Source organism: Lineus longissimus, chromosome 15 (genome assembly GCF_910592395.1).
Source record: "Lineus longissimus chromosome 15, tnLinLong1.2, whole genome shotgun sequence".
Classification (NCBI taxonomy): Eukaryota; Metazoa; Nemertea; class Pilidiophora; order Heteronemertea; family Lineidae; genus Lineus; species Lineus longissimus.
In genome coordinates this window covers 12,589,734-12,612,623 of record NC_088322.1, presented here as the reverse complement: position 1 = coordinate 12,612,623, position 22,890 = coordinate 12,589,734, and the positions used below count along the sequence as shown (strand labels likewise).

The 22,890-nt window shown below is 40.5% G+C and overlaps 3 protein-coding genes across 4 annotated transcripts; 1 reads left to right on the top strand and 2 right to left on the bottom strand.

The window, feature by feature from the left end:
* Window positions 1-1,559: 1,559 nt before the first annotated feature.
* LOC135499587 (uncharacterized) lies at window positions 1,560-10,614 on the bottom strand. Its single transcript, XM_064790446.1, has 8 exons — window positions 10,491-10,614; window positions 8,225-8,468; window positions 7,694-7,849; window positions 6,232-7,347; window positions 4,327-4,551; window positions 3,951-4,108; window positions 3,428-3,621; window positions 1,560-3,170 (listed from the first exon to the last, which is right to left on the bottom strand). Exons 1-8 carry the CDS (start codon window positions 10,506-10,508, stop codon window positions 2,339-2,341), a joined length of 2,943 nt encoding a protein of 980 aa, XP_064646516.1. The 5' UTR covers window positions 10,509-10,614; the 3' UTR covers window positions 1,560-2,338.
* Window positions 10,615-10,860: 246 nt separating this feature from the next.
* LOC135499557 (cytosolic 5'-nucleotidase 3-like) lies at window positions 10,861-20,696 on the top strand. Of its 2 annotated transcripts, none has more exons than XM_064790404.1 (7): window positions 10,861-11,345; window positions 14,075-14,290; window positions 14,410-14,495; window positions 15,798-15,887; window positions 16,017-16,179; window positions 18,375-18,581; window positions 19,046-20,696. In XM_064790404.1, the coding sequence occupies exons 1-7, from the start codon at window positions 11,223-11,225 to the stop codon at window positions 19,145-19,147; spliced, it is 987 nt and encodes a 328-aa protein (XP_064646474.1). In that variant the 5' UTR covers window positions 10,861-11,222; the 3' UTR covers window positions 19,148-20,696. The 2 variants fall into 2 exon arrangements, with proteins under 2 accessions (XP_064646474.1, XP_064646475.1); XM_064790405.1 differs by lacking the exon at window positions 10,861-11,345 and adding an exon at window positions 12,410-12,667.
* Window positions 20,697-21,097: 401 nt separating this feature from the next.
* Window positions 21,098-22,890, bottom strand: LOC135499558 (ergosterol biosynthetic protein 28 homolog). Its single transcript, XM_064790407.1, has 4 exons — window positions 22,710-22,890; window positions 22,075-22,165; window positions 21,784-21,902; window positions 21,098-21,503 (listed from the first exon to the last, which is right to left on the bottom strand). The coding sequence occupies exons 1-4, from the start codon at window positions 22,837-22,839 to the stop codon at window positions 21,379-21,381; spliced, it is 465 nt and encodes a 154-aa protein (XP_064646477.1). The 5' UTR covers window positions 22,840-22,890; the 3' UTR covers window positions 21,098-21,378.

Below are 22,890 nucleotides of genomic sequence, written 5' to 3'. Positions count from 1 at the left end.
TTTCTGGTGTGTTCACTGTTGCAATAAATCATACAAATCCTGAAAATCTTTGCTTGTATTGTTTTCTGCTTGTTACTCAAATTCGAAGCATACAGTATCAAAATATACTGGAGTAAGACCGTACATATAAGGCAGTATCGAAAGACAAGTCTCATTGCAGAGAAACATATTCATACTGGAGGAAGACCATTCACATGAGACAAGTCTCATTGTATATTCATTATTCAATATGATATCTGAAGGACTATCCCTTGGATCTTGGAGATGGGCTATTGTTATTGTCCTTCTGTAGGTATGTTGCAGGCAGCATAACTCAAGTATCTAAAATCTAAATAACAAGGGAAAACAAACGCGTTATAAAAATAAAATATTAAGAAAAAAGAAAAAGAAAAATGCTGTCCATAACCGGATTCGAACTCGCGACCTTTGAATCGAACATCGTATTCTGCCATTTCTGACGAGCGCTCTACCAACTGCTCTAAAGTTTCTAAGTCGTCTCACGTCATGTATTTGTCGAAATCTGATTGGCTGAAAGTCCCTGTACAAATGTCAACTATAGTGCCCCAAATGTTCTGGAGCAAAAATCGCCGCTGACACGTGGTCCCGCCGGTCTCGTGGTCCTACATGTCCGTCGGGACTGTCCACAGAGTTACGATCTTAACCCGCAATGTAGCTCGATAGTGGTGAAGATAATGGTGACGCAAACGCATGATGCATGGCAACTCAAGTTCGTGAGCACCGTAGCAACGATCCAGATATTCAGGCTGTTTTACTCCTCGGCCCTCATCTACGAAATATAAGCTATAAATCAAGGCATAAATCTTGACTCTGTGGATGGCATTGACATGCCGTTTAGCCGTGTATCTATCCTTTACTCTTTCAGGAGAGCTTAGGATTGATATTAACTGCCGCGGTAAGTCATCTTGACTCTCAAGCCTTGGATACACTCCGCCGACCCGGACTCCGGGAGGTAACAGACCGATTATAACTCCAATGGTTCAGAGTGCGGTAAGTCGACATATGGCATTTACGGAAATACTCAAATGATAACAGGGTTTGGTTTGGACATCCAGCCAGCAACGGCTATGGTTGTGATCGTTTTTGTGACAAGGAGCAGCCCCAAGTGCTCATCTTCAAGCTGACATGGAAAAACTCTTGCAAAACCTCTTGGAGATCAGTGGCAAGTAGGTGAGTGTCAGGTCCATAATCAGAAGGACATGAGTGAACTCTTGGAAGGATCACCATGTACCATGCTTTCCTTCATCTTTCAAATGAGGCCCATCACGTGTCCTGTACCTGGTACCTCCGCCTGAGACACAAAAAAAACCCATCTTAGTGGACCTTAGCATAAGATGCACTCCTCTCCAGGCCTGAAGACAGAGTGACTTGGCCAATCAACCCAATTTGTACCCAATGGTAGTGGCATCCCATCCTGGTTATGTAATACATGAACTCCTTGGAGAAGGACTTAGCAGGCAAGCATGCCCAGAAGATAATCCCAGCACACCAGTAGAAAGAAACAACAAATCAATTTTAATCACAAATTTTATATTTCCTTCAAAATCATACACCTAAAACTACGCGACACTTTTATCATGATAACAAACGTGATTCACTTTGCACAAATAGCGATACCATAAAATAGTTGAGTACCAATTTAATGTTACGTAAGATTGAATAAAATGTTTCTTCTTGAAGGGCAAACCTGCGAATCATTCCAATGTACACATCATTATACACACGAGGGCAGCACCTGGTAGAGCATTACATTCCATATTTCAGGACGCACAGATGCCTAGTCCAAAAGAGCATTATTGTTTTTGGCAAAATGTGAGCACTGTCCATGATGTAACAACTAGCCATGCTAAGCTATCATCGCATCTTTCGATATCATAGCCTATATTGTGTACATTTGCTGGAGGTTTATTCATTCAGCTGCCCAGCATTATCAGAAAGGTACTTGCATACCTTCACCACTATAATACTATCAATAAAATAATTATTCCAAATAAACAACAATCATAAAATCATATAATTTCAAATTATCTAGCACAAGAAGGGCCAGCCTTTCGTCCATTTCAAAGATGTGCCATATTTTATGTACAGTGCATTCATCAAATCTGACCCAGTCAGTGTTCAACATTGACCCACAGACACAGCAAAGAAATCATGAGATTTCATCCTCCAGAAAAAATCCTCACGGTTAGCTTTCCCAGGATCATATCATTATTTTGAACCCTTGCCCCATTAAAAATGGCATTTGCGAAAATAAATGAGTTCATCAACAGGCCAGCAAAAATGGGTTTTAACTGATTTAGTGCATGGTCCACCTGACCGATTACCGCACAGACGTCTTCTTCAAAGCGCTCTGTAAGCGGGCAATATTAGCATCAAGGTTAGCAAGTCCTTCACGGAATGTGCGATCATCTTGTGAATTTATTGACGAAACTGAAGAGGACGTTATTGTTGATTCCGAGCCGATGGATTTTCCGTCGTCAAAACTCGACGTCACCGATGATAAGACTGTAGTATCCAAATCGGATTGTTGCCGCGTTGATTCCATGTGGTACGACCCAGTCGTATACTGCCTGAACTGTCCTTGTGGATATTTGTTGAAATAATCCGTAACACTGTAACGTGAATAAGCTGAAGTGTCTGATCGTGGTGTGGTCGGTTCCTGGGTCAATGGCGTACAAGTTGTTGTCTCCGTAGTCCTGGATATCGCAACAAAAGGTGGCGTAGTAGATCTTCGGGAAACTTTCTCAGAAACAGATGAAACGACACTTGACTGATCATCTAACTGTTTCATGAAGCTCACAGTTTTTGATTTGGTGTGCACGTCGTTTTGGACAACCTGGTTAGGGCTACGTTTTTCCTCAACACTACCTTCAAATCCCTGCGGACTTGGCCTTGCATCGAATCGCGTTGGACGGAATGGACTTGTCCTTTCGATGTTTTGTTCCGCGTTAACTTTGGGTGATCTTCGGGAATATGTTTCTCGGACCTCCATATCGGCTAGAGGTGAGCCGACCTTTTCCGCGGGTTGGTTTGTTTTGTTGAATTCTTCCAGGGCTTGGCGAGTCAACCGGCTGGTCCCCTGACCTGCAGGGCTGCTGCGATTGGAGAATGGAGTCTGGGGGCGTGACGGGTCGTAACGCAACTTGTATTCACTGGAAAGAGTCAAAATACAATACAGTATAACATGATAAAGGTTTTGTTACGCAATAAAACATCTCCTATTTGATGTTTTGTTTGGAAAAGCCAAGATTTTAAAGCGGTTTTGAACTTCGAATTGAGGTTTCTGATAACTCTTATTTTTGAAGGGATACGACTGAACGGCTTTGAGAAATGTTGCTTGTGTACTGGCTAAACGAAATGATGTGAGAACAAGTTTAAAAAGCAAGACACCAACATAAATTCAACTTACTGTAATAGGTCGGTCATCCTGTTCACCTCCACGTCCCTCTGTTGGAGAGATGTCGAATTGATATGACGTTCTCGCTCCGATGCTTCCAGTTTGATTTTCAAGTCGTCGATCTTCTTATTACAGGAGTCGAGGTCTTTCTTGAGTTTGGTTGTCTCTTGAAGCCAGTCGTGACGTGTCTTCATCTGATCGGTGTCCTGAAAAGAAGATATGATTTTTTAGAACTCGATTCGAACCTGCTTCTAAAATGAAAGGTCTTTTTTAAACTGAGCAAACCCAGTTATGTTTACATACTGGTGTGCTGTAAACTCCCAAGTAATCTCCAGCTCAATTCAGAAGTTTATTTGCTGGCTTGTGTATTTTTTGCAAGTTTAAAAAATCACTATGGGCAGAAACTCAAAACTAATTATGCAGGTTTAAAATGAAACAAATGTCGGTTTTTCGTCTAGGGAAATACTTCCCGCTTGACGCACGCATCATTCTAAAATGAGAATATAAACTTGAAGTTAGTCAAATGAGGACATACCTTCTCGCTGAGTGTCAACATCATCTTCTGTCTATCTGTCTTGACAGCTTCCACATCGCCCTCTAGCTGGTAGATCTTGTTCTGCAGCCCACTGTTCTTCTCGCGCTCTTCATTAAACTTTTGTTGGAGGGAGGAATACTTGGCATGGAGATGTGCGACTGGAAGAAAATGATCAGCAATGAAAATGTATGACAAACAAATTCGCAGACATATTAAGGACATAAGTCAACATAGACGGTAATTAGTTTGATGTCCCACTCACACATTTGCTAGTCGAGGCTAGTTTTCATAAAATAAGGCTTGATTTCAGTTGTTCAGTTGCAAAATTTTCTCTCAAAATCACAGTCATCAAAACAAAAAGAAATTTTAAACTTACATTCAAAGCTATTGTCTGGCTTGATATTCTCCTTCTCCTTTCGTTCTCTCTCCTTGAGCTGCGTATTCACGATCCGCAAACGTCTCCGCAGCTGACAATTCTCACTCCTCAGCGGTTGGAGAGCAAGGTCGATCTCCGCCTGCAGATTAATGGCGCCCTTCACCGGGGATACGCTGTTGATTGATGTCTCGAGTTCAGAGACGATTCGTTTGAATTCTGCATCACCTGAAGAAAGAAGAGAAAAGAAAAATTTGAATACCAGATTTAAAATGTTAATTTTTGTCAATCAAAAATATAGAAAAACATTGGGATTGACCGATATCATGACTCCAAAATGATCACCCAAGTATATTTCCTGAAACTTACAAGAACTAACAGAAATCTTTCAATTAGCCAAAATATAACTTACAAACTGATGTATTCTTGAGCACAATATTTCTCTTATTCCTCATGGTCTTAGTGTGTATTATAACCTGATCCCGTTTATCAAAAGAACTTTCACAAAATGATTCAGATAAACTTGTCTGTGTCTCCCAGCTGGACTGAACTGCAACTGGTCCTCCAGAATACATCACAACTCTTTATAGCTAGCACTGATGTCTCCAAGGAAATTGAGTGAATTTGGTTCTGGTTGTCAACTCTTGATTGATCTGACACAACTGATGTAGACTTGGTAGGCAGACTAGTATTTATACAGTGATACCTGAGTAGTTTTCAATAAGGAAACTAATTAATTAAATCAATTAAGGAGCTTAATTGGCTGCTAATTGGTTTGTTCTTGTTTGAGGCTTGTGAATACAGAGGCCACAGATGGAGTGGTCCAACTGAGTGCAGTGAACCGTCACTGTTTATTAAAGAGAGTAATTAGTGAAATGGAACTGAATTAGTGATAAGATTTTAAATTGCTTTTCTTACTGTGGTGTTTCTTGAAGAAACAATGGAAACCAAATTTGTCCTTTATTTAGACAAATAAGGTTTATAGAACCTCCTTCAACACATTTTTCGGAGCCAACTCTCAGCATGGTTGGAGGAAACAAATTCAAAATTCGTCTGAAAACATCCTTGTCATTGCAAAGTGGAAAGGGATTTTGGAAAAGAACTAATACCATGTCGATTCAATAACAGAACTCAGACATCACACAGAGAAGGTAGAGATGTTTCCATTGCAATTTGACACAAATAAATTACTTTTCAATAGTCTTATGGATAATATCTTTTAATTTTGACATTGGATTAAAACTTCCACTTTTTCAAAATCATCAAAGTTTGTTTGGACAGATACCACCTTAATTAGCGTGGACAGTAATTACAAACATACTGCAAATGCCAAAGCCATGTCTTGAGGATAGACTAATTACCTACAAGCTGAAATATTTTAACTAACTACCAGGTAGATATTCTTAATCAAACAAGTATGAACATTGGACTGATCAAAGCATCTGAATGAAACATTGGCTTTCATCTTTTGACTGTTTCAGAAAACAAGTTGCTTGTTTGGAACATTTTAATCGATTTTGATGAAACTTTATTGACCACATTAACTTCAAAGCAAAACTTTATCAGCAGCAGCAAATAAATCTTAGAAAGCTTGGCTACATGTAATTATCTTAAATGATAATTAATGATTGAAACTTCCGTAGAGTTATAAACTGTGACCAGTGTAAGTTAAGTAGGCTACACTGTGGTGCTTTTGAAGCCTCTAGGCTCATGTCATCCTAGTGGGCTCATCACAGTGAACGTCCAGAAAGACAATGAAGAAGAAAAGGATATCTTGGAGGCCGTCTTCAGTCAAATGTTTTGAACACTGTCTTTGTTCTTTTGCAAAGCTCACTGCATTTATTTCCCTGTCACATGCTTAAAGTTGTTAGGTACACGTAAAGTAAGTGATGAAGGAGGAAAACTTACCACCAGCTAATGCTCTCAGCTCCCCAATCAAATATCGAATGCTCGCATACCGACTCCTCACTTCCATCGGGTTGAACTGCCTTGCTCCAACACCTGGCTGATCAACGAGAACTTCCTCAGACTGAACTATCTCGTGTGGGACAAACGTCGACTCGCTACGCAAATCTGTCATCGTCACATCCTGGCTGCTATCTTGCAACAACAAGTCGTTGTCGTGCTGACCTTCCATCAAACTGGCAGGCGGCAGCGCGGATGGGTAATTTCCAGGAGCACTCTGAAAATGCTGATTATCGACTGCTACCATATTTGGGGAGGTGTAAACTCCATTTACTGAGACGAATGGAGCAGATATGCTCGCAGGGAAATTCCCGCTTAGAGCCTCACGCACAGGCATATCATTAGTTTGATAGTTCTGGGCTGGTTCACCATTTCTCACAGGGACTTGACCTTCAGTGTCTCGGACTGGCTGTTCAAACTCAAACTGGACCAGCTGCTTGTTAGGACTTTGATATGCTCCTTTCGTCTGTAGGTAATAATCGTCTCTTGGTATAAAGGCGTGATTAAGACCTTGATTTGGGTAACCGGTGGCATCAGTTGGGCCAACACTTGCTGGTCGGGGAACGTTTGCTGCATTTGTTGTTTGGAAATGTTTGTCGGCTAAGTTCTTGAAAGTCTCAGTATCGACAGGAAATGTACTGCTGCGATGCCTCATCCGACCTTGACCTTGGGCATCCTCGGGTATATGAAACGGCGGCTGGGGCTCAGGATGCAAAGCATTCGAGGTAGGACCATATCCGTGATACACTGGTGACGTGACAACATTGGCCGTAACACCGCCCTGTGGTGACACCTGGTATTGGTAATTTGCATTAGGTGATACGTGCGGAGACGGATAGCCATTTTGACCTTGGACAGTGTACTTCAGCCTCTCTTTTCGGATTGTTTCTGCCGAGTTTGGATGTATGAACGTCCGAGGAGGGCAGTTTTGGTCGGCATTGTACTGCTGTTGGTTCTTCGCCTCGGGAGTGGAACTCGATAGGCGGTGGTTAAACGCAGTTGATGGCTGGCCATAACTGGCATACAGCATATCAGCTTGTCCTTTACTCGACGGAATGGCTGAAAGAGCAAACAAAGTGTTTAGAGGTGAATAAATTTCAAGTGTTTCTTCTCATCCTTCTGTCTATATGAAGAGCTTGTTGGCTTGGCAGTTTTATTTTATGCTCTGGACCGACTTGTGGCGTTCAGGCCTATAATCCAGTGTATCGCAATCTGGTGGACATTTACTCGTGAAAATCAAATTAACACAAGTAAAATCTTTAGTCGCTAGTCCACATTCAAATCAAGAAGAGAGAGAAAGTCATGTTACCAATGGCAGAGTTCAGCTGATGCTAAATGTGTTGTTTGTAAACCAGCTTTGTGGAATCAGAAAAGAAGTTTTGCAGTTGTAAAAAAATTTACGTACCTTCTTGGATGTTGTTGTCTGCTGGAGTCAATGGATTGCGATTAGTCTGTTTTGGTTGTGATCGCACGGCCACCGAGCCATGGTTTGGTTTATCTTCTGTCCGTCTGTCTGTCCGGGACTTAGACTTGGATCTTGATGGCTTCTTTGGACGAGAAGCTGAAGAATAGACAATCAAACTTGAGCAAGATATATTCTATCATACATTGCCATGGAGTTTGTAAATATAAAATTCAGTCATCTTTTTGAAACCATTTTTTATTTTTTTAAAGGTTTTATTGAAAACATAATCATTGGGTCCAATTTTAAGAAGGGGGTGCTACTGCTAGTGAAAAACCGTAACAACTTTCAAGAGGGGGAAAGTCTTAGGAGGGGTAAAAGGGCAAAAACATTTTTAATAGTGCACCTCCATTTTCTGTAATGGTTTGGAGAACACCGCACATTGGTGCTGGGGAACTGAGAAGCTTGTTCTAGGTAATACGGTACGGTAAGATGAAGAATAATGTCGAGACTGGTTCATGAAGTTCTTGTTACCATTCTTCGCCTTTCCTGGTTCCCTATCCAACATATCTGTCAGCAATTGTGCACACTTATTCAAATCCTTGTTCAATTTCTGGGCGTCATCACTTTCAGAATCGGAAGAAATGGAGTACAAAGAGTAAGCGGTATCAGCTCTAGGTGGCGCCTTAACAATTTTGGATGCTGATTTCTGGACTTTTGACGTTTTCCGTTGACTTGTGGACGCGGGCGCTGCTGTTCGTTTTTTCGTGTTTGGTACCTACAATCACAGAGTGAAGAAAGTTGAAGGCTGAAAATACACCATGACACAGACATCAGCCAATATTCCCATCCATTTGCGTCATTTAAAATTGCCGTACCTGGGCATAAAACCGCAGTGGTGCGGAACTTGACAACACAAAATTTTGATATGTCGGCATTGAACCATTAGTAGAACCATTTCTCACAAACATAGTAGAAAGAGTAGGCCATCCTTGGCGAAAATGTCCGCATGACATCATCATAGACCTGCTGTAATGTTGGAGATTTGAACACCTGAGATTGAGAAGAAGCTGTTTTTCATAGTATCCATAGATTAAAATTGTCATTTTGCGATTTTTGGCAGACAGCTTGACGGACAAAATTAGAGAACTCACGCTTAGCATAGATTTAGGTTTAGAAAACTTTAGATGGCAACACTTTTGAATATCCTTTTGAACTTGAACTCTGACTGGCATAACCATCTTGAAACTTCAACATCAACTTAATATCTGTTTGGCTCAATTCAAACAATACCTCAATAACATGTCAACGTGATTTGTTGGGGCTACCCCTGCATGTCTCAGTAAAATGTTAAAAGGTTGACCAAATATAGACGGCACTGTGATCATACAACCAAGCAGTGGCCAGCTATGGGCCTGGGCATAATCACAATCAGTCAAATTGTTTTCTTAACATTTTGGCTTTCAAAAGAGGATTAAATCATAAGAATTTCACCACAGGTAGTAAATGATGATTCAGCAATTCTTTCCAATAATTCTTTCAAGTCTTTTTTACACTAAATCAGGTTTCATTAAAAGGTGTGTTATATATATATAGGCCTTCTTACTTTCTGGATGCTGTTTATTTTTTATATGAATATTTATTCCTGAAACTTTTAACATGCAATGATCCACAATGACAGGGCCAGACCAATGTCTATAGCTGGGTACCCAGCAAGTATAAATCAGTGTTTTCCCTGACAGGCAGGGTGCAGCCAGGAGGCTCATTAAAAAATTAACCAAAGAGGAATCACATTTTTCACTGCCCTGAGTCATTTTACAAATTATCTTAATATAATTCTCTCAGATATAAGCAAACAATTTAGTCCATACAATCGTGATTTGTGAAATATGAGTTTTTCAGAAATTTCATCACCAATAACATACTCACCAAAAAATTCGATTTTCAAGCCAGGGAAAACACTGAACTTTTTTTGAAGACTTACAACTACCAAAAATTTGTGTGTCATAGAAAAGCAGTGTTACCTGTAGACAAAAACATCCAAACAATCTTGAGGCATTTATAATACCCCGTTAGTACTTTCGGAGGAAAAAATCACAGACCCTGCACCGAGAGTGGATAGTGCATCATATGACTGGCGGGTGGTTCCCCACACCACAGCTGAATTTGGCGGGTATTCAGATTCTGCATTGAATTGCAGACTCTAATGTCAACGAGAACACAAAGGAGCATTCAGGGTATTATTTGCTTGAATAGTTGTACCTGCCTGGCTGAGAAATCTTAAGAATTTCGAAGGTGATACCAAGTGTTAGAGTAGTGGGCTGATAAATAGAAAGCCACTGTATGGGAAATTATGTGAACAAATAAATCATGAGTACGGTATGTGGATGACTGGGACACTGAAAAGTGAAGCAAGGGCAAAATTATATAACATTGTATGATTATAATGATATTATAATCATGATAGATACTTTAACTTTGAACTTTCAAGTGTCAGCATCGACAGGCAGTGAATTCAATAACACTAAACACATAAGAACATAGGGCTAAACTCGGAAATGACGTAGTTTGATCGCATTCAACTATAAATCCATTGAACAGTGGTGCTTGGTTAGTCAACCAATGACCTTTTTTTGGGATGTGATCGGGGATTGTAAACTCGTTCCGAACATAGAAAATGACACGATGATACTGCTGTTTTATTTAAATCATCAAAGGCCCTACACAACAGACACTTATTTTTTGGTACACCCTCTATAATGTTGATTATTCACATAACAAACACTGTAAATTCACTTACGGAAGCTCTTTTCATCATTTTCCTCAAATCAGTTAGTACTAAAGCACGTCTTCTTCATCTAGATTCAGAGAAATGTTACGATCTTTACTTATTTGAGGCAAAAATTGGTATTAAATATGAATTAAAAAACTTCTTTCAGTTCAAAATTTAGAGCCATTGCGATTTGGACCATTCCCGAAATGTACTAAATCTTGGTATGAGGTGTATGCACACACGGGTAATTTGTCTACTTCCGGATGTGCTAAAATAGTTTTATATTGTTATGAATAATAGCACATATATTGTCATTGTCACTTTTTAGATTACGATAAGATATCACTTTGCTAATATATGACATAGCTATTTTGTGTAACTGCCCCTGATATCTGCCTCAATACAAACGCCACAAAATTATTAGGAAAGCAGTGCCGTAATACTGCATTCTACTCTCCAACTGCAGTGCTCAAAATCGCTTTTTATAATTTTTAAGATAAGTGTCTTTCACTTGTAAAGAAATTGCTACACGTCAATTGGTTGATGATAAATGAATAAAGTTACAAATATGGATATCTTACTCGTATTCTAGGTGTCTTCAAAACTCCAGAAACATTAATTCTCATGTCAAAGTGACATGTAAATATAGACTCTAATTTTGGAGAATATTGCCCATTCGGCCTTGACCTTGTCAATACTGAGCTGGCCTAGTTTTGATTTTTAACTGGAATTATTGATTTTGCTCGCAATTGCCCTCATATGCCGCTTTATCAAAACAAACTCGCTCTCTGGATCTGTGTATTTGTAGGCCTGATTGTCATAGGAGGCATCAAACTTGTATTTGGACAAAAAAACCGTCGAAGAAGACGGGCATCTTTGATGGTAAGTTTAGTGAGACAAATCTAAAAAAAAAAATGTCAGTATTTCCACGGCACATATGCAATGCTACATGCATGACATGTTCCAGGCACTGTTGAATGATAGGACAGAGGAGTGTTTAGGCCTAGGCCTACTTGATCATCCTGCACTGTGACGCTGTGAGTGTGACAAAACTTGAAAACCAGGCCCTGGCCTAGGCACCAAATTGTTTTTTTATCCATAGCCTGACTATTGCCTAATTAATTTTGTCGATTTCATTGTTGTAGATTATCTGAAATGTCAATCCTCATTCACCTCAAAAAATAGGATGGTCTAGTATGGTAAACATTGTGAAATATCAAAAACGGGTCGGATTCGTTGAATCAGTCAGTAGAAATGTTATGAATGAAAAACTTTCCTGCACTGTAATTTTGTAAGTCATGCACTGACACTGGCTGTTCGATGAACTGATTGAAAAAATCAAAATAGAGTAGAACCTCTCTATTAAGGACACCTTGTGACTGACCAGTGCTCTCAACCAATTTTGGACCAAATCGATAGATTCATGCATGCACTTGATTGGGAACAACGTTTACATAACATGGTGTTGGCCGTCGTCAAGTCACGATGCATTACATCTCTGACGGTTTTACATTACTGTAACGTGAAGTGACGCTACGTCTTCGTAAATGTTATCCAAATCAAGTGCAACGATCTAAAGTGTCCTTAATCGAGAGGTTGTCATGAATAGAGAGGTGTTCGCTAAGGGAGGTTCCACTGCTATCTATCTGATTCTCGGCCATCTGGGGAATAGATTCTCTGGGTGTAAGTGCTCAGATTTCAGAAACACCCTGCATTAGCATGATTAGGCTTAGGCCTACATAAAATATTTGTACTTGTACATGCATGACCCACATAATAGGTTGCTAGGCCAAGGCCTACGTGTGTACCATTGTCCTACGATGCGCTCAACCGTGAAACTTTCCCTGGAAAGGATTCATTGAATCTTGTCAGGGCAAGTGGTGACCCAGTTTAGATTTGGTTTTAGTTCTGGTCCTGGTTTCGATTCATTTCTAGATGCCAAAACAATCAATGATTGGTTTATTATTGAATGTCCTGAATATACCAGATCAGTCCAGTTGATGTGACCTCAGGAAAAGCATCGTAATCGTTACTTTGTGGATCATCTCATTCTATTTCTTGTCCAAAAGTTTCTGTATATTGGATCGTGTTTTCCTCTGTGCGTCTGATTTTGTCAAATATTTGTGAAAATGAAGATCCCATCCTCGGATTCTTGCTGTACTGATATGACTGTTGATTTGGAGAAATCATTGGTTATTGAACAAGTAAGTAAAACCGTTCTGAAGATTCAATCTAAAACCTAGATTGAATACTATATACCCTAATGCTGACGGTCTTTCGATGCAATTCAGCATGTTCAGTTTGATAGACATATGGTTGACGACACTGATCATGATTTCAGTGTCTTGGCATTTGATTTGATTTGAAGTATTTTTAAAACTGACAAGATTCAGATCAGTGAAAGTAGAGTATTTTTATAGAATTTTGGAAAGGGAAACATAGCATCATAGACTGATTTGATGTAATTTTTCCACAATGTTTTTACACAGTATGATTGTTATGATTTTTGATGATTACCGGTAGTGATTACATTACAAGGGTTCATTATGGTCAGAATATTCACATACTACTGAACTTCCAGTGGTATTGCCTCCATAGCCTCCGCCCATACCACTGAAGAACTGCGTGTCATTTTCCTGTATATCGCATGCCTCAGTTTACGGTGCACCTCCCCCAAATTTGATCTGATATGGTGAACCCGTTTTGCGATCACACAGACCTCACTTTCCATGACCACTGCGCTGCGAATATGAACTGGATTTAAAAACAACCTCACAAGGGTTTGCCCTTTTGATATTCTCTGTACACTGCGTAAGTTTCAACGCAGACACATAAACGCTACACTTGCCAAGATATCAGACCGCTGGGGCTAAAAAGCAGCCACTTGCCTTGTTAAGCCCGTTACACACGAGGGACTTCTCACCAACTTAGTTGGAATTTTAATTCATAACAGGAATCCAGACCAGGTAACTGATACTTTGCCCGATTGGTTGGAGTTGCTGGCTGTACTGCTGACTTGTTCTATTTCTCGACGACATCTTTTGTTTATATAAGGATTTTTTTTTTATATAAGGAGTGTGGGGGAGAAATTTCCTGTGTGATTCAGTCAACAACATAGTTGGGCCATATTTTGACTCTTTATCTTTATAGGCGCCAAGGCTGTACCTTCTCATAATCCACGATTTTGCCCAAAACCTCCTATTATCCCATCGATTTCTCCTTTTCCTCTTTTCACTGATACTTTTTACAATAGTAGATAAAATCTTCTTTTTCTTCCTTTCATTGTACACAACAAAATCATTGGCAGCAATGTTTCTAGATCTAAGATTTCCCCGCCAGAAATAATAGATATTTGCACTCAGCCTTGACCAAGGTTTTGGCCTAAATATAGTGCAGGACCTAAATATTGCTGGGATTGAACGACTCTCAACTTCCAGTCACCTGTGCACCTGTTCTTAATTTTAAAACCAACTAAGTTGGTGAGAAATCCCTCGTGTGTAGCGGGCTTTAGGTGCTTATGGAAAAGATTTTCTTATCCAGTGGTAGCCTAGTTGATTATAAATGATATGAAAATGTCAATCTTTCACTATTATTATGGGTTACTTTTGCAGATGGAGGAGCTTCAAGCCCCCCACGTCCACATGGAAGACCCACAGCGGGTGGCATCCATCATCGAAGCACTCATTGAGGGTGGAAAAGACAAACTGCAAGTAATAGCCGACTTTGACAGAACGTTGAGCAGATTCTCGTTCGAGGGAGATATCGTACCGACATGTCATGGAATCATTGATGAGAGCACACTTTTGCCAGAGTCTTATCGGATAGAGGTGAGTGACAATTGAAGTGTCAAGAAGGAAGAGGGCTGATTTTGGAAATCATTATCGTCATTTGGACTAATGCAGCACATATCTTTTCAGTTTTCTAACAATTATTTTCTTGTTTTCAGGCAACTACATTGCGCAACAAATATTATGCCATCGAGATGGACCCAGATTTAACATCTGATGAGAAAAAACCATACATGGTTGAATGGTAAGTGCTGGCAATCAGGATTCATATAGAGTTGTGTATCTCATTGGGATTCAGAGATGAAGATGTATCGAGTCTTGTCGCTTCTTGATGACATTTTTCGACTTCTTTGCTGACGTTCAGAGTTTTCCACAGAGTTTTGTCAAAGTAGGGTGGTACCCTGATATTCAAGTGGTTGTGTCAGTGTGCAAGATAAGGTATGTAGGGTAGACAGCAAGTTAAATTTGAGTGGCCCAATAGAAACCCTTTATAAAATTCTATAGCAAGGTATAGGTGGGATGCCCTGACAATTGACCTTGTGGAGAACGCTGGTTGTTACGTTCCCAGTGATGTGCAAAGGAGGGCAGAGGGAAACAAAGTCCTCTCCTTGTAACAATTAGCATTGGTCATGAGCTAATAAAAGCTAATTGAAATGCCCGGGACAGGTTGAAATGCGGTGATCATTGCATAGAAATTGGAGTGGACTGTGAGAGTCTATTGACTGCACAGACAGCAGTTGCAGCTGTTACTGGTGCTAGCTTTTTATGCACTGGTGTGATCTGCATGCCAATACCTCGGCCCGGGTTGGAAAATTTGCCTGCCAACACTGCGTGCTTGAAGAATATAGAAATGATGTACATGTAATTCTGAACGTCACTTGTGAACTACTCCCATGTTGTATCATGAACATTCTCTCTGTCACACACGGGATCACATGAGACAGTCATGGAGCACTATTTATTGGCAGTCAACTTCAATGCCAATCGATTGTGCTGAGTGGTCATTGTGAGTTTATTGATTTTTGATTGAAATTTCTATAATGTGGAGAAAATTATGTCAACCAATTAGGGCAGGAAGTTTAAAAAAACAGAATAGATTATATATATTCAGATAAAGTGCACTTTTATTTTTAAGTGCTACAAATATGATTGTTTGGAACAAAATCAAATCTGGTGCGGAGAAGATTGTTATTTCATGTCTATGTCTAGATCTAGATTGATTCTTACTGTCAGGCTCAATCAGATAGTATGGGAATTCCCCTCCCTGGTTTGGCAAAATTACATAAAATAAACCTGCCGTGTATTCAAACTTTCAATGAATTTGAACAGATCAAATCAAGGACTGAGCAATGGCTGATTTAGGGGACATGAGGCGCAAATCCCTGTCTTGGTCATTTGGGCTTGCTTTCTTTTTTCTGTCCCTCAAACATGGCCGGTGATTATGTCACACAGGAAACCACTCTTTCTGCCACATTTCTACCAAATTGCAATTTTCGAAGACGTTATCAATGTATTTCATTCAAATTTTTGGTTTTCCTTGTTGCAGGTACACAAAGGCCCACAAGCTAATGGTCGCTTGTAACATCCGGCAGCAAGAGCTAAAGAGGATAGTAAGGGAATCTGGATCTAAACTCAGGTATGAAATCGCTTTGGGTATATTGACCCTATTTGAAAAAACCCACCCGTTCTTTCTCACTTTGTCTTGCTCCTTGCTGTGCCCCTGTGCGTGTTCGAACTTAAAATGCTTCTCTGTTTTAATTTTCAGGGAGGGCTGCGACAGCTTTTTCAAGGTCCTTGACAAGAACAGCATCCCTCTTCTCATCTTCTCGGCAGGAATTGGTGATATCATTCAAGAAATTATCGAGTTTCACACTGGAATTTATGACAACATGAAAATTGTCTCAAACTTTATGGACTTCAATGGATCTGTAAGTCTCGCTCAACCAGGATGAAAATGTGCTCCTGAAGCACATGTGTAGTTTATGGACCAGTGAAATGCATTGGTCGAGACTATTGTGAAGCCAGTTTCTGCCGGGGGTGTCTTAAATGGCTCTTGCTGCCGGGCCGGGCCTATTGGGCGTTCACCTTCTCGGACGTTTAAATCGACCAGATGGTATTGTGCAAGAACACTTTATTACTATCGTCAGTTGGATTCCAGACGATGGATTCTAAAATGAACTCGCATATAAGGAATTGACGCATGTTGGAGCCGTCCCCTTTCCCGGTGCATGCAAGTCTGAAAGACTAATAAAGAAAATGTAATAAAAAATAACAAACAGCATGTTTAACTACATCTCATTGTTTTCTAATAAAAAGTAATATCCCTTAACCTTCCATCTCCACTGATCCAACAACTCCTCTCTACATCGTCTTAAGCAGTAATCTCCACCCACGGGTCATTTCCATTTTGTCCACGAAGTCACCCCCATCTCTGCCTACCTGTTATCTCCATTTCATTGCATTTTTGTCCCAGAGGTTATCTCTGTCTCTGCCCACAGGTAATCTCCATTTTTTCCCAGAAATCGTCTTCATCTCCACCCACAGGTCATCTCCATTTTGCCCCAGAAATCGTCTTCATCTCCACCCACAGGTCATCTCCATTTTGCCCCAGAAATCGTCTTCATCTCCACCCACAGGTCATCTCCATTTTGTCCCAGAAGTCCTCTCCATCTCCGCCCAGGTCATCTCCATTTTGTCCCAGAAGTCCTCTCCATCTCCACCCAGAGGTCATCTCCATTCTGTCCCAGAAGTCCTCATCTCCGCCCACTGGTCATCTCCATTTGTCCAAGAAATCATTTGATCTCCGCCCACTGGTCATCTCCATTTCGTCCCAGAAGTCTTCTCCATCTCCACCCCAGGTCATCTGCCTTTTGTCTGGGAAGTAATTTCCATCTCTGCCCTCAGCTCCTCTCTATTTTTTCTCAGAAATCTCCATCTCTGGCCACAGGTCATCTCCATTTTGTCCCAGAAGTCGTCTCCGTCTGTGCCCACAGGTCATCTCCATTTTGTCTCTGAAGTTATCTCCATCCCTTCTCACAAGTCATCTTCATTTTGTCCTAGAAGTCGTCTCGGCCCACAGGTGATCTCCATTTTTTTCCAGAAGTCATCTCTGCCTCTGCCCACAGGTCATCTCAATTTTGTCCCAGAGGCCATCTCCATCTCCGCCCAAAGGTCACCCCCATATTGTCACAGAATCATCTCCATCTCAGCCAACAGGTCACTCCATTTCATCCCAAAAGTCATCTCCATCTCCATTGCTGCTTATCTCCATCTCATCCCAGACGTCCTTTTCCATTTGCGGTGGCGCAATGGCAGAGAGCCGGTCTCATAACCGGAAGGTCGTGGGTTCGATTCCCGGCTGAGTCGCCACTTAGAAACTTCCTACTGGTCGAGTTCAATCGAGCGCTCAGTAGCTGCTCATTGAAACCCCAGATTGATTTCTGTGGAGACCGGGATGATAATAATGTAGTCCCAAAAGCGCATTGAGCAGGGAACCTGGGAATGCGCTATATAAGAACTCAATTATTATTATTATTATTATTATTATTTCATCTCCATTTTGGCCCTGAAATCCATCTCCAACCACATATCGCCTCGATTGCTCACAGCTAATCTCCATCACTGCAGACTTGCCCCAGAACTCAGCCTTCAGCAAGTCCTCCTAATGCCCCTGCCACATAAAACAATTGCATGTACAATTGCTCTTCCTCTCCCCAGCTTTGTCTGTGTTTCCTCCCTATGTTATTTGCTGCATCCCTGCCCACTTTGGCTCCCAAAGACGCACACACCCACAACTTCCATGATTTCAGAATGTTTTAAAAGCTGGCTTCACAGAAAATCAATGGGATACTGCCTGCTAAAAAATGTTAATAATGTGAAAAGGAAACGAAATCTGACTCGAGTCTGCAGCCCCGCGGGCAAGTCTAAATTCCTGTCAATGCATTGGAGAGCCTAGTGCAGGAAAAAATTGAATCCTGAGCAGTAAAATAAATTGTAAACATCAAATTGTCGTCAGTACCTGACAGGGAGTACATATTTTCATTGACCACTGTATAATTTTTTATGTAACTTGCCTCGTGACCACGTGCAGTAAAGATTAATTTGTCTCCATTATGTTTTTCAGGGTTTACTGAGAGGTTTCCGTGGAGAGCTCATTCACACGTTCAACAAAAATGAAGGTGCTATCGGCAACTCTGATTATTTCGGGAAACTGCGAAGCCGCGAAAATGCGATACTGATGGGTGATACAATTGGTGATCTGAAAATGGCCGATGGTGCTGGACACGTGACGAATATCCTCAAAATTGGTTTCCTCAATGATAGTGATAAGGTCAGTCGATAGCTTTGCAATAATGTTTTAGTTCTTCGGTGTTTGACCTTTGTTTGGGTTTATTTGCTAAGTGACACCATCGATGGCTTGGATTGAGTAGACTGTCGCAAGCTGAAGACGTTTCTTTCTAGGATAGGGACCTTTGCCTTTCCTGCCATAGACATCAAGTATGAGAGATCTCAGTTGTATGCCTGATTTAAAAGACTTAGCCAGCGGCTTGTGAAGTAAAGCAACTTAATTAAGGCAACATGCAATGATGTGATGCTGTGTGTCAATGTGTCCGGTAAAAAATCAACCGATTTTGGAATGTACGTGTAATTATGGTACTAAAACCCCATCGACTTCTCACAGACAAATCACTCTTTCCATCGAGAAAACCAGGCATTCACGTTGCCTCAAACAACCGTCCAAATAAGGATCTGATGCATTTTGTGACGAATTAATCATATTTCCCTGTTTTCCAGGTTGAGCATCTGCTTCCATGTTTCAAGGCGAACTATGACATCGTTCTGGTAGGAGACGAGACCGTGAGCATCCACAACGCTCTGCTGAACAAGATCATCTAAACCTCCCCCCCTTTTTATTATTGCAAGCCCAATAATTTTGCGAGTTTTGCCAAAACGGAGAAATCAATGTCGCAGAAATGACTTCTTCAATGATATAATCATTGGAAAACCCTTCTGTTCAGAAGATTTTTATGGTAGTGTGAAAAGAAAAAGACTCTTCGTTTGATTTTGATTTCACCATTGGTATAAAAAATCATTGAATCTAAACAGATTTTTTATCGAATCTAGATGGGATTGTTTTTTGTTAGATGCTTCATATTGTTTCACAGAAGTCCATGTGTATGTGAAAATTTTATAGATGCCACTTTGCACTGTCTTGTCTTGTCTAGTTGAATATTGTAAGCCGAGGCACTCATTTTGAATAACATTTTAATTCGTAGTTAAATCTCAACGAACGGGACAGGTAACACGGTAAATATTTAAAAAACAAGAAATAGGAAACTGTCATAGAGTTTTCATACTTTCTTACTGTGTATTCTGTACATCAGAAGGCCAGAAGGTGTTCAAGTCCAGTGACAACAGTTGTTGGTAATTTTTACGTTTCATTTTGCTGAGGGAGTATTTTATATCTGTTAAAACCCAGTGGATCCTCAGCACTTTTCTATAGGCCAAGTTTATTGGCTTCAGTTGGCCCCGAGGTATTTCACTGTGGGTCTTGTGAGGAGGATTGGTCAGTTTGTTATTATTGTGGTTGAAGAGTTGAACTAGGAAGGTCAGTCAGATGTTCTCGATCTGTCAATTTGGATACATGCGTCTTAATCAGCTAGATTAGAATACAACTACAAGATGATTTACAAGAAATATTTTTTGTCCCAGAACAGAGAAATTCGGAGTATAAAGTTCACCTTTGTTTTGTGAGGTTTTACCTGATCACAATGCATTCTATATATGTTTGCATTGATAGTTTATATACCTTGATTTGCAATGTGTAAATTTGAAATATGATTTATGGAATGTTTTAGCAAAATGATGTAAAAATATGAGAATTGTAAATAGAGGTTCGGTGTGCAACCAGAACCTGCTTCCATATCAGATTCCTAACATTCTTCATGACACAGCAGTAGTATTCATAAGGATGTGTGGGGTGATAGGCCAGATGAATACTGGACATGGTCATAAGTCTGGATCCACTTGGCATACAGTCCCTGGGAATGTTTGTTGTGTTTAAGATGGGTAAAGAAAAAAGAGCAGATTGTGGAATTTCAGACGATAGTCTACATAAACAACTGGATGTCGAAACTGAACTCCAGCCTCACTTTTCTTGTAAACAGTCAAAACGGTCCCTAATCAGAGTTAGGTCTGACCAACATCAAATAAAAATTTGTATACTACGATACGAATACAAACAAAGGGAACAGGGTTTAAATTTGTACATTTTATAAATTACGATGTTTAGTTCAAGGATTGGAACGTTTTGATTGGTTGCCAAGTTTTCTATGCATTTTGGAAAGAATCTTGTGTGGTTTTGTTGGAAAATAATAAGTGTTCTTTATTCATGCATGTACAGAATAAATGTGTACAGAGGTAAAATAAACATCTGTGATACAAATGATGATGTTACCCGTTGTTAGCTTGTACAGGCTGAGCCCACAGCTCATGGGTCATCTGAGCACCTGATCTGATGAGCATGGCATACTAGCTGCGGCCACTGCCTTCCACTCAAAAGATTGATGGGTTTGAGACCAGGCCTAGTTACTGCATATTCCTTCCCTTTCGGAGCTGCGGGTTTGTTTTAGCATGTCCTTGATCCAAGCGCAATTTGAAGCCAGCAATGGTCAGCAAAATCGTAGTTCTCATTTTGGGGAAGCTCATCAAGGAGGTTGTTGCAATTTCTATAACCACAAGTACATGTACTGCTCAGTAATGAAGGTGACCCTCCTTGAGCACATTTGACCCGGAGGTGAGTCGGGATGATGTTTAGCATGTCGTTCCAAAAACTGAGGACGAGTATTCACAATCAATATAAAAATAATTTATTTTCAAAATACATTTGGCAGGTGAAAATATACATCCATTTATAACATCCAAATCTTCTGAAGTAATAACATCGATAATATGAGGAACCAAGGAACTTGGTTGGACCTTTACAAATGACTGCACATGAGGTCATTTAATTACACATAGAGCCACGCCACAAGGTCAAGATGATACGTTTTGAGTCCATAAATTTGTGGATTCTTCATTTGCTAAAATTTCATCATCAATCAGGCTGTCCATCTTCTTCCATAATCTTAATCACTCTTGTTGTCCGTCTGAAACAGCATTTCCCGTTTCATTCCTCTTCTCTTGTGTCCATTTGTCTCTAGAGAGGGCGCCGTCCACCAATAACCAATGACCATAACAAGGACGGAAAAACCTGAAACATGAAATGAAAACTGAAAGCTCTCTGAAGTATTACACCAGTTCCCTAGGTCGTAAGACAGTTTTAAATGTCACCTAGGCCGACACTAGAACAGGAACAGGGACTTCATGATGCAGTATGATTAAAGGCACAATTAAAGGTATGATAACTCTTGTTGTCAGGTTAGTGGTTTTATAGATGATGTAAAAAGACCTCACTATACTGCCCTCCCCACACACACACACTTGTGATCTCCACTTGGAAACACAGCGACTTCCCAATACTGTGTACTTACTTGACACAATCAACGGTATGACAATCCCTATCGTCAGGTCAGCAGTTTTATAGATGAAGACTTCACTTGCAAAATGTCCCAGGGCCAGAAAGAAGGAGATGAGAGTAATATTGTAGATGCTGGAATGAGGACAGAGACATACACTAACGTAAAAAGCTGAGAGAACAGACAAGCGAAATGGCCACTGCTTCTGCTTTCGTGCCACTTTTTGTCTTGACCTCTCTAATAAGGACATCTCTATTAAGGACAGTCCCGAGGGTGTCCTTAATAGAGAGGTTCTACTGTACGTACCTTTTATTGTGTATATCAATGGCACAGCATATTCTTAAAATGGCCGCCAACAACGTCCACATTCCAAACAGCCTGGCTGTGAGAGAATTGGCTGAAATGAAAATACTCAGGTGGTGAATAAACCATACCCAGTACCAAGAATAGTAAAGACTACATTCAGTCTTTATCAAATTTTTGCTACTACATGCACTGTAAACAGAATTATTGAGGGCGCAAGTTAAGGACAGAGTCACAACCAACGAGAGTCCTAAGGGACAATGTCACAACCACATCGATCTCCAGAGACACTGTCGAAATCAATACGGACAAACTGTGGCCTACAGCACTGACCAGGAGTAACATTCAATGTTGTGCGTAGGATGTTATTTGGTCAGTCCTCCTGGTCCTGGAGGGCCGCAGTCGGCAGTGTGCGACGAATATCTATTAGGACCAAATTTGTAGGAAAGACTATATTCTGCAGAGTTGTAAACTAAGGCATTGGTCTTAATTTGATTTCAAAATCATTGAAAAATCACTAAACAACAGAGAATGACTAATTCTCCAGGCGGACTAAATTTCTTTCACACCAGTACAATGCACTCTAGTGTGTACATGCATGCATTGAAACATTCTATCTCCTTATCACACCACAATACCTCGACCGGTGGATGCCGTATAAAGCCTTTCTCTGACAAATCTCGGGTCAACAAAGCACTGTATGGTGTTTCCGATAGCCATCAAACCCACCAGTCCGACCCAGCCTCTTAGATAATACGCATAAGACATGTTTGCGAGGAATTTTTTCAGCTAAATTTTAGCCGACGACCACTTGTAGTT